General features: G+C 37.8%; 1 protein-coding gene across 7 annotated transcripts in view; it reads right to left on the bottom strand.

Annotated features, from left to right (window-relative positions):
* SRPK2 (SRSF protein kinase 2) overlaps positions 1 to 19,242 on the bottom strand; it is a 121,639-nt gene that overhangs the window by 9,678 nt on the left and 92,719 nt on the right. For 2 of the 7 annotated variants that reach the window (XM_063134176.1, XM_063134177.1), the window contains exons 12-16: positions 9,855 to 9,955; positions 9,647 to 9,754; positions 3,107 to 3,176; positions 2,342 to 2,434; positions 1,897 to 1,989 (exon numbers count right to left, since the gene is read on the bottom strand). In XM_063134176.1, coding sequence (XP_062990246.1) covers positions 1,897 to 1,989; positions 2,342 to 2,434; positions 3,107 to 3,176; positions 9,647 to 9,754; positions 9,855 to 9,955 — 465 coding nt within the window. Of the gene's footprint in view, positions 1 to 1,896; positions 1,990 to 2,341; positions 2,435 to 3,106; positions 3,177 to 9,646; positions 9,755 to 9,854; positions 9,961 to 19,242 lie in introns of all 7 variants that reach the window. The other 5 variants (XM_063134178.1, XM_063134180.1, XM_063134181.1 and 2 more) reach the window with 4 other exon arrangements.

The raw sequence follows: 19,242 nt of genomic DNA, 5'->3' as shown, positions 1-19,242 counted from the left end.
GCGGGATATAAATGTTTTAAATAAATAAATAAATAAATAATACACACGTACACAACGTCCCCAAAAAGGGAAAACCTCGTGTTAAAGTTTCATCAAAATTCTCTCGTATACTTCTGAAAAAATAATAGAACTGAGGCTTGGGTGAAGGAGAGTATTCCAAAGTTTTCTCATTAACCTGCAGTAACCTTTCCAACTAAACATTTAAATGCTGAGATTCTAATGCCAAAGGACACAATCAAACAGCCATTTGTCATGGCCCAGCTCCACATATGTGCTCTCAAAAATTTATCAATCCTATAATGTACCAGTTGCCAATGGATTATGCCCCAGATGATAACAAATGAGTTTCTGCTTATCCACTAAGATTGTTAGGAACGAAGAAGAAGCTATCAAAAGAGAGAGAGAAAAAGCAAAAAAGAGGGGGGGGGAGGAGGAGAGAGAGATGCCCGCACAACTGGCTAGATTAACCTTAAATAGGGCCTGTAAAAGGAAGTACTTCTTCACGCAGCGCATAGTTAAATTATGGAACTCACTACCACAAGATGTAGTGATGGCCACCAATTTGGATGGCTTTAGAAGGGGGTTGGATAAATTCCTGGAGGCAAAGGCTATCAATGGCTACTAGCCCTGTTGGTTGTGTGCTATCTCCAGTATTCGAGGCAATAAGCCTGTGCGCACCAGTTGCTGGGAGGGTACTGTTGCACCATGTCCTGCTTGTTGGTCCCTGGCCGATGGCTGGTTGGCCACTGTGTGAACAGAGTGCTGGGCTAGATGGACCCTTGGTCTGATCCAGCAGGGCCCTTCTTATGTTCTTATGTTTATGGATTTAACCATGGTGGTTAAGCCAAAAAACCAGGCTGTATTCAGAAGACACCTTAAACCATGCTTTAACCATGGTGAATAAGCCCTTCTGCTTTATTCACCATGGTTAAAGCCATGGTTTAAAGTGTCTTCTGAACACAGCCCAGCTTTCTGGCTTAACCACTGTGGTTAAAATCATGGTTTAAGGTGTCTTCTGAACGGGCTCAATATGTTTCTTTTGGGTGGGGTGCCTTTTGTCCTTTTCTGGAGAATATCAAGACATGTGAAACCACTCTTAATTTAACACTTCCAAATATTTTTAAAGTTTATCATTTATTGTTCAAAAAAGAACTATCAGCAAGCTAAAAAAAAAAAACATGAGCAAGGAATACCGAGGCTAAGGATTAGAATTGCGTGAGGGAGACAGCAAGGCTGCACTCGCTGGACCCAGCTCCTCAGTTGCATCCCCAGCTCACACAGGGTTTGACAGTGCACAAAGAGCCCTCCCAGGGCAAAACCGGCTTCCCACTTTAGATCGCCCCACTCCAACATGTAGAAGGTGGTGGCGTCAAGCACTGAGAACGCAACAGCGGGGATGGGGCCAGTGAGTGCAGCTCTGCTCTGCTCCTCACGTGATGTTAATGGCCTGAGGGTGAACATCCACACAGGCCTAATCGGTCTTATTGAACCGTGTTCAGTTTGGGGCACGGACTTCTCAAACAAGTGCAGTGTTGTCGCCTCAGTCTTTTCAAGATAATAGTAGAATGCGTTCAGAGCTTGCAGACTCTTCTTTTTCCCCTCTCTTTTGACCTCTGGCTCATAGTCTTACTATCACTTTGACTATTCAAGTATTTCACATTAAAATAAGGCAACAGTGCATCTTAAATATTTTCTTTTTGTTTCAATGTTGTCCCAAAAAATACAGTCTTCTTTTATTGATTGCTCTTCTTAAAAATTGAAAGTTCACATGTACCCAACTTCTTTAACGTGCTCTTAAAAATCAACAAGGCTCTTCATTACCCATTTAAAAAGTGTTCAGTGTCTTCTTTTGGAAAGGGCCTACAGTTTAAATTAGGGTTGCAGAAATACCGTTACCTTTTCTGGTGAAAAACTCCTTGGAATATTTCCCCAACATAGCGTATTTTCGAGGGATTTTCCCCAGCAGTTCAATGATCAATGCTATGTGATCTGCATTCGAGAACATTTCAAGCAAAACAGAAACATACAACAGTTTAATCAATACATTGCATGCACACACTAACACTGGCCCGGTACAGACAGAAACAGATTTGTTCTAAATGAAAAAGCATGGATGCTGTTCACTTCTGGGGTAATTTAGAAAAGCCATTCATTTCGCCAGAAGAAACAAATTAAGTGGTGACTGCATTGTTTGTGAGAGTGAAACAAGCAACCTTTCATTGCTTTTCTAGTATTTCTTTTGCAAATTGGGGTATGCCTTTTAGCCGCAGAGGCTACATCCAGCAATGGCCAGTCCACTTCTGTCTGTATCACGGCACCTTTCAAAAAGAAGAGGTACTACCTCTGCGATTGAAGAATTCCCGAGAATATTTTCCAGATAGAGCAAAGTGCCTTGGGATATTGCCTAGTAGCTCTATGATGTGTGCTATGTGGTCTATGAAGGAGAGAAAAAAAGGACACAGGAATGGGAAGGGCAGGGAGAGGACGGGATAAAAGAAGAGGAAAGAAAATGGAATTAGTTAAAAAATCCAAAGAAGTTCCAAACACAACAATGTTTGCAGAAAACCCATGCCGAGGTTTCCAGGACCAGCAGAATTCTGGCATCATTAGTAGCATTTAGAAAGGAAATCAAATACTGATGCCCACGTTATCACCACTGCAAAGGACATTGCAAGCAAACGAGCATGGAAAATGGGCAGGTACACAGATGGAAGCAGGAGTTAATTCTGGCTGCTTTGCTTTTTGTTTAGTAATCAGCTGTCACAAGCAGAATGTTCAGCACTCTAAACATCTAGTTTGGTGTCAATGGATGCATCCACACTGTGCCAAGTTTTGTTTCTAAAGTACTGTTGTGTTTTCAAGGTTTCCACACACAGATGCAGATCTTACAGGAGAAGATTAATCCTTTCAAGGCTTAGGAAAGAGGAGGATGTCTGCAGAAGTGAGATTGCCCACCTACTGATGGGACTTTAAACTAAAGAGGAAAAAATGTGATGTTTATATTCTGAAATGAGTACACTTTTGTCAGTAGACAACTTGAACTAATAAACTATGCCTCTTCACACAGGGGCACAGGGCAATATCTGGATGTTAAAAAGATACATACCCTCATCTCTGGAATAGTCTTCACCAGAATGTGGTTCAAACAGGTAATCACCAGTTGCCAGCTCAAATGCCTAGGATAAAGCAAGACATTTATGGGCGAATCAAGCATGAGGAACAATACCCTCAAAATAATGCAGACCTTACCACCCATAGAATGAGTGATTTTAAACAAGACGGTGCCTAATTTCAAAATGCAAATGAAGATTACTTAACTAAACAGCATCTCTGAAAGACCCCATAGCTCAGTGGCATATTCATCATCATCATCATCATCTCCTCTACACCACCCAATAGCCAAAGCTGCTTTCTGGGCAGTTTATAAAAGATTAAAACCTTAAAAATACAATGTAAAACAACAATGTAAAATAACAATTAAAAGTATGAGGGTCTGGGTTCAATTGCTAGGCTGCGATCTAAAAAGCTACCTTAAGCACACCCAAGGATTTGAATATGCCCAGTGGGGCTTACATTTTTCTTTGAAAATCATACTGCATCATAATCTCCTTTCAGAAGTCTCCTTAGAGGGAACTATTTAAAAATACACGTGCTCTCTTGGGCTTACACAAAAATGAGTTATGCAGATTCTAGCCCTAAAGAGTTTGATTCAAGACCCACTCTAGACTAGAACTGACAGGACTACTCTAAGGTAACCAACGGTGTATAAGATGATTCCTATGTCCACAGCAATACTGCACAATAATATTATTCGACCTGCCCCAAGTTTGCTATGTTAAGTAATATGCATGAAATGTTTGAGATGTTTTCCCCTAATTTGCTCATTTGTCACTCGACTATGTCTTTTAAAATAGCAGAAATAAAGAGATTTTAATCCTGGCTTAATAATGCAAACATTTTAAACAAGAGTTTAATACAAGAGTTATTGCACAGACCACTTTCGCCCCATGCAAACCATTTCTACACAGAAAATCAGATATGCAAACAAATACATTCACATGTGTTTAATTTGCAAAAAAATGTTATCAGTCTGCACTGAATGGTGCATTTTACTACATATATTATTCTGAACTTGTCATTTCGTACAATTATGAGGAGGAGGTAAAATGGGAGTGTCAGGAGAAGTATGGGGTAAGGATAAGACTACCAATGGCTAGTAGTCCTGATGGCTGTATGCTACCTCCAGTATTAGAGGCCGTAAGTCTATGTACACCAGTTACTGGAAAAATAGAACTGGGAATGAGGTGCTGCCCTCATCTCCTGCTTGTGTGTTTCCTGTCAACAAGTGGTCCAGCCACTGTGTGAACAGAATGCTAGACCAGATGGACCCATGGTCTGGTCCAGCATGGCTCTTCTTATGATCTTAGTTCTACGTAGTATAGAGAAATTGACTAGAAGCCACAAAGCAGAAACCTATAATCACAAACAGCATATAAGACCTATCCGCTCAGTACTGAAGCAATTTGCAGCAACTGCTTCTATTTTCAATCTTGGCAATCCTGAGAGCTAAACCTTTTTTAAAAATATGAGAGATAAAATTCTTAGCTAAATTCTGCACCAGGTTCTACATTTCACATGTATACACGTACTGAGGGATAGCAGCTCTGCCTACACCCTTCATTATGATAAGCAAGAGAATACTCTTTTAATTGCCAGATGTGCTCTCAGCACACTCTCTTCACACACCTATGATATAAAGCAAACAGCATCCCCCAAGTCTCCAGGGTCACTTCTGCTCCCTTCATTAGAATCTACAGCACAACTTCAGTGAGAGAAGACTGGAAAGAAATCTTAACACTGGGAGCCAGTGTGGTGTAGAGGCTAAAGTGTTGGACTGGGAGTCATTGGGAGATCTGGGTTCTAGTCCCCGCTTGGCCACGGAAACTCACTGGGTGGCTTTGGGCCAGTCATAGACTCTCAGCCCAACCTACCTCACAGGGTGGTTGTTCTGAGAATAACATGGAGAGGAGGATGATTATGTATGCTGCCTTGGGTTCCTTGGAGGAAAAAAGGCGGGATAGAAATGCAATAATAAATAAATAAATCTTTTTCCTCTTGTGAATTGTCAAGACAGGATTCCATTTTTATGAGGCTTACAAATGACTACCTAAGAGCTAGAGTACAAACACTTAAACAAAGAATGATAATTTTCCTTCTATGCTTTCTATGATTTAGAATTAGGAAGAACAAAATCAAGAACAAGTATAAGCAAATGACAAGACAGTTTGCTTGTTGTCATTGTCCAAAATTTAGGGATGAATAATAAAAAGCTTACTAAAACTGATTGAAAACTATTTGAGGCTGCAATCCGGTATGTACACTTGGCAATCACAATCTCTCATCCTAACCCACCCTCACAGGGTGGCTTATGAAAGTAAAATGAGAAGCACATTGGAGGAAAGATGGTATTAAAAGTAGGGGGAAATAAACAATAATGCTAATAATGATACAACCAATGGATTCACTCAAAAAGAACAGTCATACTTCCCTTTAAATTATGCAAAGCTCTCACCAACCCTAGATTGTCTGTGTAGTTAAAAAACACCACCACCACCATACAAAACAAAAAACCATTAGGATCTGGAAAACACTTTGCCTACTAAGACTACACCTACACAATACGCTTTAACTAACCAAATTTAACTGAAACAGAGACCCTCCAGGAATCAAACAGAAATTGCCCCTGTTCAGAAGGCACTTTAAACCATGGCTTTAACCACAGTGGTTAAGCCAGAAAACTTAACCACCGTGGTTAAAGCTGTGGTTTAAAGTGTCTTCTGAATGGGCCACAGTAAAGTTGTGAAAGTCATGAAATTTCACTGTCATAATCTACTTGCCTCTTTAAAGAACTACAGTTCCTAGAGTTCCTAGAGATCCTTCCGAAGAAAGAAGTTGGCACAGTTAAATCAGGATGAGAGGAAATAAATGTTCCATATATGTGGATATTACAGAAAAGTCTTTCAAAATAGTGACAAAGTAGTATTAATTCCTGTGACAATAGCAAAATCAATAAGAATTACAACTCTCAATGCTTGAAATGTTCTAAAAGTCAAGACGATTCTATTCCATGTGCTGAATATGACTAGTAGCAAAATAAAAAATAAAAAAATGGAAGATTAAAATCATAACTGAAAACAATGCTAGACTATATTGTAATAATGGATGCATTACTCTTCCTTTTGACTAATACAAAAGACTTTATCTGTAAAGAGCATTAAAATTTGATTGGCTTACATTGTAATAGCAATTATGTATGCAAAATATTTGTCTAAAGTATCAGAGTTATTGGGTTTATAGCAATGGCTACACTTACTTCATTTATAAGGACAATAGGCAAAATTAAAGTAATTTTAGGCCCAACAGGTTACAATTATTGAATTTTTGCAGAACTAATCTGATAATGCTTGATGTACATCTATGTTTTGAGACTAACTGAAGGAACTGTTATACTTCTGTTCTTATATCTATTTTCTATACAATCTGTAAATATCCCTGTGTTGTGAAAATTGTATAATTTAAAATAAAATGGGATTGGGGGAGAGAAACAGCCTAAGTGTTGTTTGGTTGTAGTAATAGTATAAATCTCACCTAACTAATTTGTAGTAATAGTATAAATCTCACCTAACTAATTTTCATTAGTTATACATAGCTTTCCCTTTTGTTCATTGCATTAACATGCTGGAAACCTCCAAAATTCTTATTGTCAAATCAGTTGTCTAACTCCCTTTCAAATGCAAATACTTATGCAGACAATTTGTGACTATTTCCTGGCACTTCCGGCTCCCAGGCACCTGCACAATGACGTCACCATGAACACAAACATGGGTGCTCTCTTCTGTGACAACGTTGTAAGAGACATGAATACATTATTCAACTGTATCCTCCCTTTGTCCCATCATTCCACAAAATATCCTTCCCAGTGGCAGAATGGAATGGAAATACACGCCGTACTATCTTCTATAACACTGCCGGTCCTTGTTTTTTGCTTGTAACACTCCTTTTAAAAAATTAGAAGTTACATATGTGGTGGCATGTTTTTTCTTAAATTACCATTCAATTCTCTGAATAATCATTTGTATATCATCCAGGGCCAGGCAAAGCTGGTAGTAGGCCTGGGCCAGATGGGAAATGTAGGCCCCATTTCAAACTGCTCATTAAGTATTTTTTAATTAGTTCTAAATACATATGAACTAGAACGATTTATAAAAAAGGTAATGGCAAGCACTTTTATTCAAGATGTATATAAGACATCACTTCTTCACATTCAGAAATGCTTTACATGCTTTTCTTTGGGCAAATTCATCATCAACAACAGAAAAATCAAGAATATTTGCCCAGGGGGATTTGGACTAGGCCCCCTCAAAATCGTAGGCCCATGCCAACTGACCCCACTGACCCCCTCTGCCCAGCCCTGGTATCATTACAGATCTATAAATAAAAATATACTAATAAAAACTGCCTTGTGGCTTTCTGCCCCTCCCAATGACTAACGAACACCAATGAATGCATAATGCAACAATAACAGTTTGACGATGGAGCCATGATCAGTACAATCTCTTGCGCTGGCTCCAATCCAGAGCTTGAATAAAGACAAGCAATGGAATCACAGTTCTCATTCTCATTCCCAGCAGTGGCATGGCCAAACTATTGGCAGCTGAAGCAGATTCCTGTACATCATGGATTTCCAGCTGGTGTAATGACATACCGTGCCGTGCTTGCTCAGTCCTTTTCCCAATGGATTGCTTCTTTCTCCCTCTCTTTAATGAGCAAAACATAGCTTGATAAAATAATAGGGAGCTAGTTAATGACAGTGTCATTTCTGACACATTCAGCCACAGTTCGGCTTTACTGTCACAGCAACTGAAATGATATACCTCCTCTCAGGATGCAGTGGGGAGGCTCTGCTTTGGCTCTCACAGAAGGCTCTCACTACCCCCACAGTTCATACTTATGTTGTGGTAACAGCAGAAGAGTCTCAAGTCAATATGTATATTGTGGTAAACCTATATTATATACATCCTATGTATGTAGGTCTTCTATCATGAAAGCACAGCCAATTCAGTTAAACTTTGTTACTTCTTAAAAGGACAGACTAATTAATGTCTGCTGTGTGTATTCCACAATCTAAGCATTTTGAATGGCATCACAATGATTAATAGAAGCGTCGGACATGTTGCACATACTTCTGAAAGACTTTTGCACAAAGATGGGCTTCCATATCACAAGTGCAGGCAACACCATGGTATTGCTGTACGCAGAACGGTTTGTGAGTCTGCTGAGCAATACTGTTTACTCTTTGGCTACTGTGAAGGAGCTGGTCACCTAACCTTCATGGTGAAGCATCCTTTTCATGATTATGGAGGGAATTTACGCAAAAGGGAGGACACACACAACCCTACAGCTTGATCCCACTCTCGAAGCCAAGGTTAGACCTTAGGTCTACACCTGCCCTAGCTTCAATATACAACACATGTTTTTGTTATGCAGGAGACCATATAGCTGGATGCCCCTTTTTAGTTCTCACTGCACATCTATATATTTTCCTAGATAACGTCCATACACTCAGCACAAATTTTATAGGCGACTTAACAACAACAACAACTTGTGCAAGCCTTAGGTCTACTCCTAGGTATGTCCATCCCAACTTATTGCTGTTGTGCTTATTTGCTTACTAGACACTAGATTTGGTGAATCCAGATATAGCAGCGAATCCACTTACATCATATTTCCTGTAATTCTACACATTACCAGTCACACTGAAATCACTGGGATGCATAGAACAGTACATGGACTGCAGCTTATGAACCATTCTGACCCAAATCTATTGGAGTATAATCTATCTATCTATCTATCTATCTATTCATAAATATAAACTTACACATAACATACATTCCGTATTTAATCAAAAGGCAAAAAAAAAAAAAAAAAACCCACAGACCCTGCGCAGAACTAGTTCCACTCACACAACAAGAATTGGACTTGCTTTTCTCATAGGGCAACTCCTGATGCTGTTGCATAACAAGCAAATATTGTTATTTACATTACACAGGATATGTGTACAGGATAGTTTAAAAGGTAACATAAAGCAAAGTGAAAGAGGAGTTTCAAATAAAATTTGAACTGTGTGCAGGGGGGATCTAATGTTCAAAGAAAAACTTAAAGACCCTGTTCAGACAACATGCTAAACCATGGTGGTTAAGCATTTTGAGCTAAACTTAATGGCTTAGTGTGTCAGATGAACCATGATTTAGCAGGTCGTGCAAACCACTGCAAACCATGGTGGCTACATAATCACGGTTTAAACATGTTCACTAGCCATTTGCTGCAAACGAGTTAAAGGCCTAACCATGGCTTAGCATGTTATCTGAACAGGCCCAAAAATATCTTAAAAAGAGCTATACCAAAAATAGCTCTTTTGATTCTAGCCAATGCCACAGAATATCTGAAATCTACAATATACAACTATAATCACTTGAGATATTACCATTACAACTTTTCCCATTTAACAACTACTTTGGCCAGATATCATAACAATCTATTTCTGATTCAGCAGCAAAACAAAGTTACAGTGTAGTCTTTTTCTTACCATGCATGCTGTACTCCAGATATCAGCAGGTGTACTGTAACCTGCTCCTATTAAAACCTCTATCGATCTATACTGCCGCGTCTGGATGTCTTCTGTAAAATGTTTATGCTAAAAATGGGGGAGAAAACAGTAGTGATAAGAAAGCACCACAATTTAGGTGACAGACCAAAGTGTAACTCTTAAGACATTTAAAATTAGTTATACTTACCACCCAGCAAGCATTTCCCAGGTCAGCAATTTTAACTCTAATTTTGTCTGCATTCCTCGGATCCAGTGGATTCACCAGTAAGTCGGCAGCACGGGTTTTTGCTATTGTAAGCAAAGAAGTAGCATCGTTAATATCCATGGCATATAATGCAGCATTCATCTTTAAAATCTGATTCTACAGGGCCTCTTGAGGTATAGCTGAAGTGGCATTTTAACTGGAGAACAGGTATGCAGCTCTACTCCACCTGCCATCAATATCCTCTGTAAATTTCTAAAAATAATAACACATTGTGACACCAGCACAAAGAAAATTTAAAAATGTACGCCCCGTACTTACACAGGTCACTAGCCTAACATGTCTTATGTGAGACTATTAGGTACAACTTTGAAAACAGCCCATGTAATTGGGCAGAATAAAAACTTAACAAGCATATTCTCTTCTGTCAATTAATATTTGGGTCAGTATTTTACACTTCTTCCCCACCCCTACAAAGTAAACCACGCACAGCATACAAACAAAATGTCATTAAATTAAAACCAGATAGGTACTAGTCACAAATACAATACACTTGTAGAGCCCATTATCCTATAACTTGTGCATAGTTGCAGCAGACCACAGAGCTGTCTTAGCAGCCGGTGGCATCTTGTACAAGACACAGCATGTCCTCTCAGTTGGAAACAATTATTGCAAGGACAAAAATGGAGCCCCTCATATTTCATCACTCTGAACCATCCATGGAATGAAAATTAACCCTCAAGAAAAGCAACAAAAACGGGTTTGGCACCATCTGAAAAGAAAGAGACAAGCTTTGTTTATAACAAATTGTCTCCTACTTACTCTGTCCTTGCTTCATTCAAATCACAAACTTAGTTCTAGTGACACTTGACCCTAAGAACAAATCATCCAGAAAGAAACCAAGAAATCCTAACCACTCTAAACTGGTATTCAAGTAATCTTATCCCAAGAAGGCATCAAATTGACCCCATTCCTCACGTTAGCTCACTCTCCTTCCCAGTACCAGCCAGCTGCATACTGGGCATATCTGGTAAGGGACCAATATGATCCTTCCGCCCTTCCCTCTTTCCTCCTAGTCTTAGAAAGTTCTTCACTCCTTCGCCCTCTTTCTTCCATTTTCAGAATGTTCCTCACCACCACCTATTCTTTGTTCAGTGTACCAGTGTGCCAGCTTCACTGATCTTGTATGTTAGCACTGATCTTGTATGTTACCCTATTGGTAAATGGTACCCTAAAAATGATGTTTCCATGGCTTATGCGTCATTTACCAGAAATTATTTTTTTGGTTATATTTTGGTAGGCACAATCTGAAAACAAACCCACAATAGGAAAACACAAAATAAATTACTATACAACTATACAAAGTTATAGCAAAATACTAGGCATGCCATCCTGAATTAGTGCAACTGATTCTAATATTTTAAAGGTTAGCTTGTGAGAGACATCTGGTTCTCACCCTCATCCCATCAGTCTGCACCCAGTTCTGTGCCATTTCACACCATTATTCCATGTTTGTGGTTGTGGTGGCTGCCAGTATAACAGTGCCAAACCACACAACTGTGCTAGTAAATTGGGTCATAATGTTAACGTAAAGCTACATTTACAAGAACTTGGTAAGTTAAACATCTTTGGAAATAAAGTGAAAAATACAGTAACTGAAGGTATACTTCAGATATTTTAGATTCCTGTACCACTAAAAAATATGAGTACAAAGTGTTGATTCCTTAGCTTGAACATTTCATATGTGCTATGCTGATGGGAACCAAAGTTAAGAACAATGGCCAATGCCCTAATTCAAGATCAGTGAACTATGATGGGAATATGCTAGATTTTAATTGAAAAGCCCCCCAGAATTCAAACATTTCTGAATTCATCATTGAATCATCCCCTTTCTCAATATACTGAATTATCCTTTGTGCCAATTTCTTATGCTTAAGCAAGCAGAGGTTCATCAGAAGTCCTGAAAATGGTACAATTCTCAGAGGTGTTCTCTGATTATTATTATTTAATTCTCATTATCCTCTAATTCATCCGGTAAACAATATCTATTTATGAAATTTGTTTACTCATGAATTTTTTTTTTTAAATATTTTTTATTCATTTTCAACACTATATAAACATAGATAAACATTTCCAAAATATAACTGAAACTAACACAATAAGAAAAAAAAATACATCAAATATCTGCTGCATACATATTGAATAATTGTTGAGTACAAATATCAAAAACTATTACATATGCCTTATCACACTACAACATCTTCATTCTTAACATAAATGTGCACCCCCCACCTCGGGATCATTCTTGAGTCCAAAATCTAATCATTTCTTCTGCTGGTGGTTTCCCACTTCCCTTAGTAAACACGAACACTAGGAACTGTTTCCAGATTCCTTCGAACTCATTTATTTTAGTTACGCCTTTTCTCCACTTAATATTACATGTCAGTTTATCATTAATGGCTATGTCCCATACTACTTTATACCATTCCTCAATAGAATATTCCCCTTGGATCTTCCAGTTCCTAGCTATCATCAATCGTGCTGCAACCAACAAACTCGATATCAGCTCTATAGTTCCTTTTCCACACTTTATATCTTCAAATAGTGACAGCAATGCTATTTTTGGTGTTTGTTCTATTTTCATTCCCACTATTTCTTCAATTTCTGAAAACACCATCTTCCATAATCTTTGTACATATTTGCATTGCCACCACATATGTAAATACGTTCCTTTTTCCCCACATCCTCTCCAACAATTTGCTGAATGTTGATCACTTATCTTATTCAATCTAACCGGGGTTAGGTACCACCTCCATAAAATTTTAAAATAATTCTCCTTTATTCTTACTGATAAACTTCTCAACACTCTCTGTTTCCATAGTCCCTCCCAGCTCTGTCGCCCTATTTGTATCTTCAAATCTGATTCCCAAATCATTTTCTCTGTATTCTCTCTAAACTCCTTCTCTAACAATATTATATATATTTCACTCATTAATCCTTTTGAAACTATACTACTTCCTTTTCCTTTCTCCTTACTTACTACTAATTCTTCAAACCTCGTCATCTTTCTGCACATTCTATTATCTTTAATCCACTTTTTATTCCATTGCTCTAATTGACCATATTCTAGCCAAGATAGCTTCTTCTCCTTTAACAAATTTTCCATATCTTCTCTTGTTTTAATATCTCTTACCCAATCCTTTAATTTTATTTTATTTTTCTCTTTTAATATTTTACATAATCTACCCTTTAGATCCTCTGGGAAATTCTTTAACATTATTATCGGTGCTAAGGGAGAGTTGCTCGGAAGCAGCTTCCCTTTAAATTTACTCCAAATTTCCCATTGAGTCCTCAGGAGTGGATTATCTATACTTCCAACCCACTTTCTTCCTCCATCTTTAAAAAAAACATTCTCCAGATTCATCTCTACCTTACTTATAATTTTTTCTTCCATCCAATATAAATCTCCTACTCCCATAATTGCTTCTACAACATGTCTTAATCTATTTGCTACGTAGTATAATTTTATGTTTGGGAGACCCATTCCCCCCTTTTTTTGGCTTAGGTACCAATTATTTTTATTCACTCTTGCTCTCTTTTCTCCATTACAATATTTATTAATAATATTTTGCCAACTTTTTATCTCGGTTTCTGATATTTTTATAGGTAACATCCTAAATACAAAATTAATTTTAGCTAATATCTTCATTTTTATCAAAGCTATTCTCCCAAACCAAGATAAATTTAATCTTTTATATTTTTCCAATTTCTCTAGTACCTCCTTCTTTAACCTCGTTAAATTTTCCCTTTCTAAATTCTCTAGATTTTTTGTAATTTTAATTCCCAAATATTTAATCTCGTTCTTAACTTTCAATTCCATTCCCTTAAATTCCCAATCCTTTTCTTCCCTCTTAGTATAGTTAAACAACATCATCTCTGATTTAGACCAATTTATTTTTAACCCTGTAATTTCCTCAAATTCCCTCAACTGATATTTAATTCTTTCTAATTTTCTTAATGGATTCTTAATGGTCAATAAAGTATCATCCGCAAACATGTTTAGCTTTATTTCCCTTACCTCTCCAATTCCTTCTAATTCTTTATCCTCCCTTAGTGCCTTCGCCAAAACTTCCATAACCATTACAAAAAGGACCGGCGAGAGCGGACATCCTTGTCTTGTTCCTCTGGCTAGTCGTATCTTTTCAATAAGTCCGTCATTTACCACCACTACCGCCGTATTTTGGGAATATAGCTGTTCTATTACATTTTTAAATTTATTTCCAAATCCCAATTTATCTATAATACTCTTTAGTGCCTGCCAGCTCACACAATCAAAAGCTTTAAAAATATCTAATGCCATAATACCTGCCTTAATATTTGCTTTTTTTATTACATTTATTACATTTAAAACTCTACCCACTAAATTATGCATATGTCTTCCTACCACAAACCCACATTGATCTACTCCTATATATTCTGCCAAGAATTTATTTAATCGTTTGGCCATAATAGATGTAAAAATTTTAGCATCCTGATTTATTAAAGAAATAGGTCTGTAAGAATCGGGATTAGTCAAATCTTTATCTGGTTTTGGGATCAGAATTATCACTGAATGTTCCCATGATTCAGGTATCTTCTCTCCTGATAATATCCTATTATAAAGTTCCATTAATTTTGGAACTAGACAATCTTTGAAGACCTTATAATATTCTGGACCCAAACCATCTGCTCCTGGTGATTTACCCACTTTTAACTTATCAATAACCTCTTCAACTTCTCTTTGAGTTATTACTGACTCCATTAACTCCTTATATTCTGATTTTATTTCCTTCTTTATAAACCTTCCAATATACTCCTCCACCTTTTCTTGTTGAATTTCTTTACCCTTGTACAATTCCTGATAAAATTCCTGAAAAATTTTTATTTTAGCTTTCATTGCATGACAATAATTCCCTCGGCTATCTTTCAACGTTTCTATCCCATTCCTCCCTTTTTCTTTTTGTGTGAGCTTGGCAAGCAACCTCGAGTTCTTATCACTGTTTTCAAAATATTCCCTTTTCATATACATTAAATTCTTTTGAATCTCTTCTATATTTAAATTTTCTAATTGTTTCTTCTTAGCTTGTATTTCCACTAATTTATATTTATCTTTACTTCGCCAATATCTTTCCTCCAAGTTTTTAATTTCTATCTCTAACTTTTCCTGTTCTGCACGTTGTTGTCTTTTTAAACTACATGTTTCTCTAATACAGATTCCTCTTGCTACAGCCTTCATGGTGTCCCAAATGACTGACCCAGCTGTTCCTCCTTTTTCATTAATTTCCCATGACTCCGACAGTTCCTTCCAAATTTTATCTACTATTTTATTGTATTTCAATATCTTTGTGTTCAACTTCCATCTATATGCCTCTTTATAATCTTTCTTAACTGTAAATTCTAAACTTAACAAGGCATGATCAGTTACTTTTATTACCCCCATTTCCATTTTACAAATCCTCGTTGCAAAATCTTTTGAAACAAATATATGATCTATCCTGGAGTATGTATGATGAACTGGGGAAAAATATGAGAATCCAGGCCTATTCCCGTTAAGTAAGCGCCACGAATCTAAATAATCATTTTCTTTTACTAATTTATTCAATATAGTCATATTATTTCTCTTTTCAACATTAGTGGGATTTGACCTGTCTCTTTTATTATCCATAACCATATTAAAATCCCCAGCTAATATAACATACCCCTCCTTAAATTCTTCTATTTCTTTAAACAACTTTATAAAAAACTCTCTATGCCTCTCATTTGGGGCATAAACATTAATCAAAGTATAGACCTTTCCCTCAATTTTACCTTTTAACATAAGATATCTACCCTTATCATCCTTTTTTACCTCTTCTAATGTAAACCCACTTTTTTTTGAAATCAAAGTGGCCACTCCATTTTTTTTTGATGTCCCTAATGACTTTTCATAATAGGCTAGCCACTTTAATTTTATCATATTCGAATTCTCGGAGCCTTGGTGTGTCTCTTGGATCATTATAATATCTGATCCCTCTTTATTAAGCATTTGTTCTATTCTCTTCCTTTTCACGACTGCCCCTAAACCTTTAACATTGAGTGTTGATACCTTTATCTTTTTATCCATAATCACCCTTTTGAAATCTCTTCCGATCCCTTGTGCTCAGCAGTTCAAACTTGCTTACATAAAAACACAAACTCCATACATAAAACCCCCACCCTCCTACCCCAATCCCTCCTCCCCTACCTTCCCCCCCTCCCCACCCCCCCACTCTAATCCCCCCCCATATCCCCGTGAGTCTAGTACTCCAGCCATCTACTTTAAAGGGGGAGGGGGGAGGCAGTGCTGTGCCTGGCCGGCAGGTTTCTATATTAACATATTTATTTGCAATTATCTCCAAACATAATTAACAATTCTCTTACTCTCCAGATGTCCCAGCCTCATTCCCTCCCCCACCCACTCCAGCCCCATCTGCTTCCCCATCCAGACCCAGCCTCTTCAGCAAATCTTTACCTAGATCCAATGAGGTTACTCTGTGTTCCCTCCTCCCATATGTAAATCCTAAAAAAACCGGGTAACCCCATGCATAAGGAATTTCATTCTTCATTAATGTTTCCATTATTAGTTTAAGACTACGTCTCCAATTTAATGTACGTTGAGAAAGATCATTGTAAATTTACACTGGTTTGCCTTTATATTATATCTGATTCTTAAATCTCAATTCTTTCATAATTTGCTCTTTTTTATAATAATTACCAAATTTCACCAAAATGTCTCTTGCCCCTTTGTGGTTTTGCCCCCCCACACGATGGACTCGATCCGGATCCAATCCGTCTATTGATATATCAGGCATCAGCTCCTTGAACCAGTTCACGATGATTTCTCTAAGATCTTCTCCCTGCGACTCCTTTAGCTGCTTTATTCAAAAAGTAGATCTACTAGATTAATCTTCCGAGGCAATCGATCACAGTACCCATTCTTTAAATTGTATATTAGTTGATTTCTCAATAGCCTCTTATTCCTTCTGGTCCAAGTCCGCTTTAGCCTATATCTTTTTGATCTTATCCGAATTTTCCACCTTTTTATCCGCTAAATACACAATTAATGTCTAAATTCACTCATATGCTGATCCATTTTTTTAAAATATAACAATGTTATTTTCAGCTATAATGGGCCTGATCTCCATCAACGAGGGAGGGTTACTACCACTTTCTCCTCCTTCAGTCATATTTTTCCTTTATTTGGTATTGTATCCAAAGGGACTGGGTCTTTATCTTCCTCCTCTTGCTCAACTCCAGGGGCTGTCCTTTCCAGGAGGGAGAGGCATGCCAAATTATGATTTGAAAGTTCCTTTTTTTTATATAATTTGAAGGTTTCTTTTTTTTTTTTTCCTTTTTTTCTTTTTTCTTTTTTTTTTTTCCTTTTCTTTTTTTGTATATTAAGCTTTGCCCAACTTTTGATCTTTCTTTTAACGTTAGGCATGGGACTCTTCTGGGTAGGGCATAAATCTTAGAGTGTAACTCGCTTCCTTAGCAACTTATGCTGGCTTCTCTGTTATATATCAAACACTTTTTCTTTCTTCATGAGGGGGGGGAATATCCAGTTCACAACAGCATTCACTAGAGGGGATCAGTTTAATCATTCGCAGCCTCTCAGCTTCCCACATCTCCCTCACCGAATGCCGAATGCAGCTTCTTCCACCTTCTCTCCCCCCCTTCTCACCACGCCAATAAATCCAATCAGCAACTTCCACCTTACAAAGCCAGCATTTCAATCGTTCCCATGTGAGATAAGAATGAAAGGTTGTAACACAAATCAATGTCCAGCAAGCACAAATTCCTTCTTTTTAAACTGCGTCAGTGTTTGCTCTTTAACTTTCGGTTTCGACAGTGCTGCCGCTTACAAGACATTGTATTAAATATCAATCATCTCACCTCCCTCCTTCAAATCTCTCCGCTTTTCCAGCTCCTGTGACTTTTATAATCATTTTCTGTCGTTTGCTCAAAGATTTATGCCCATTAGAAGAGAGATAATTGCTTTTTCCGGCAAACGCCGCTTAGAGCCTCAGAAGAAACCCGCCATTGCTCAGGCGGCCAGCTCCGCCCCCCACTCATGAATTATTATGTTCACTGGTTTCTAAGCCTGTCTCCATTCCACACCCACACTTGTAGTCATTATTCACAAACCTTTAACTATTCTCTAGCTCCCACATGCAGCTCCTATGTAAAGCTTGTTAGGGAAAATCCGAACGAATTCTATGAACGCACCAATTCACAACACAAATACTCATAAACCAGAATTGCACTGACCCTATCTGGCTGCCAGCTCTGAACCGGAGTGCATTTACTAGTAAGTAGTGGGGTGGGAAGTTTTCTGGACAGTGGATAAGAAGAAATAACTGCGCTTTTCTTTCTCCTAAAACTTTCTACAGAGAGGGAGGGTTTTTTTAATCACATGGGGCTCATCCCCCCACTCTGAACCCTAATCCTCACCTCCAGAATATTTACTATAAAATGTTAATACAGGCTTCAGCAAGCAAATCCCCTCTTTCCCACTGCCCCCCTCAACAGATATCTTCAGCATTGTGGGATTATAAAGATTTTCAAATGCCCTTCAGATGCCAATGACAAGACAATCCCTTATCTCAATATTGCATGTTGGAAGGAGGGGAAATGGCTAAGAGAGTGGCTTATGACAGTGCATTCTGCCACAGTACCTTCCACTATTAATATTGGAGTGCAGAGATGGGGCTCAGTCTGGTTTGGATTCCCAGCCAAATATCCCTGACATAAGACATTCCACAGGTTACAACACCACCCAGTCTCTCCACCATGCAAACCCACTTCATGCAGAACCGTTGTCCTCTATGACTTGCATGTACCCACATTGCATTTTAAAAACTAAAAAAAAAAAAATCACATTTATCACATAAAATAAGACCCAATTTACAATGAGTATGGATTCCTCTCTTTATTGTTATCCTCTGTTTCTGAATGGGCATGCTCAATCACAGCTACACTAAAATCCTGGATTTCTCCATTGCTTTCTATGGGCAGCAGAGTGGATCTAAAGGAAACAAGAAGTTCTATCACCAGACAATAAATCGGGTAAGTGAGTTACTCTAGTTTTCTTATCTCTATAGAAGCAATTGTCATCAACATTCCGTAAGTTCTGGAAGCAAACAGATCACCTTATTGGGACACTTCTGCATTTCTCAACAAAATAATTGTCAATATGTTTAACATATATTTACAAATTTGAAGTTGTAGAGTGAATATACTTGATGATATACCCTCTATTAGCATTTTATAGATTTGAGGAAATAGTGGTTTACAAGTTTTCGGTTTGTAATTCTTA

This window comes from Elgaria multicarinata, chromosome 9 (assembly GCF_023053635.1).
Source record: "Elgaria multicarinata webbii isolate HBS135686 ecotype San Diego chromosome 9, rElgMul1.1.pri, whole genome shotgun sequence".
Lineage (NCBI taxonomy): Eukaryota > Metazoa > Chordata > Lepidosauria > Squamata > Anguidae > Elgaria > Elgaria multicarinata.
The sequence above is the reverse complement of the archived record's forward strand: the minus strand, read 5'-3'. Positions and strand labels throughout refer to the sequence as shown.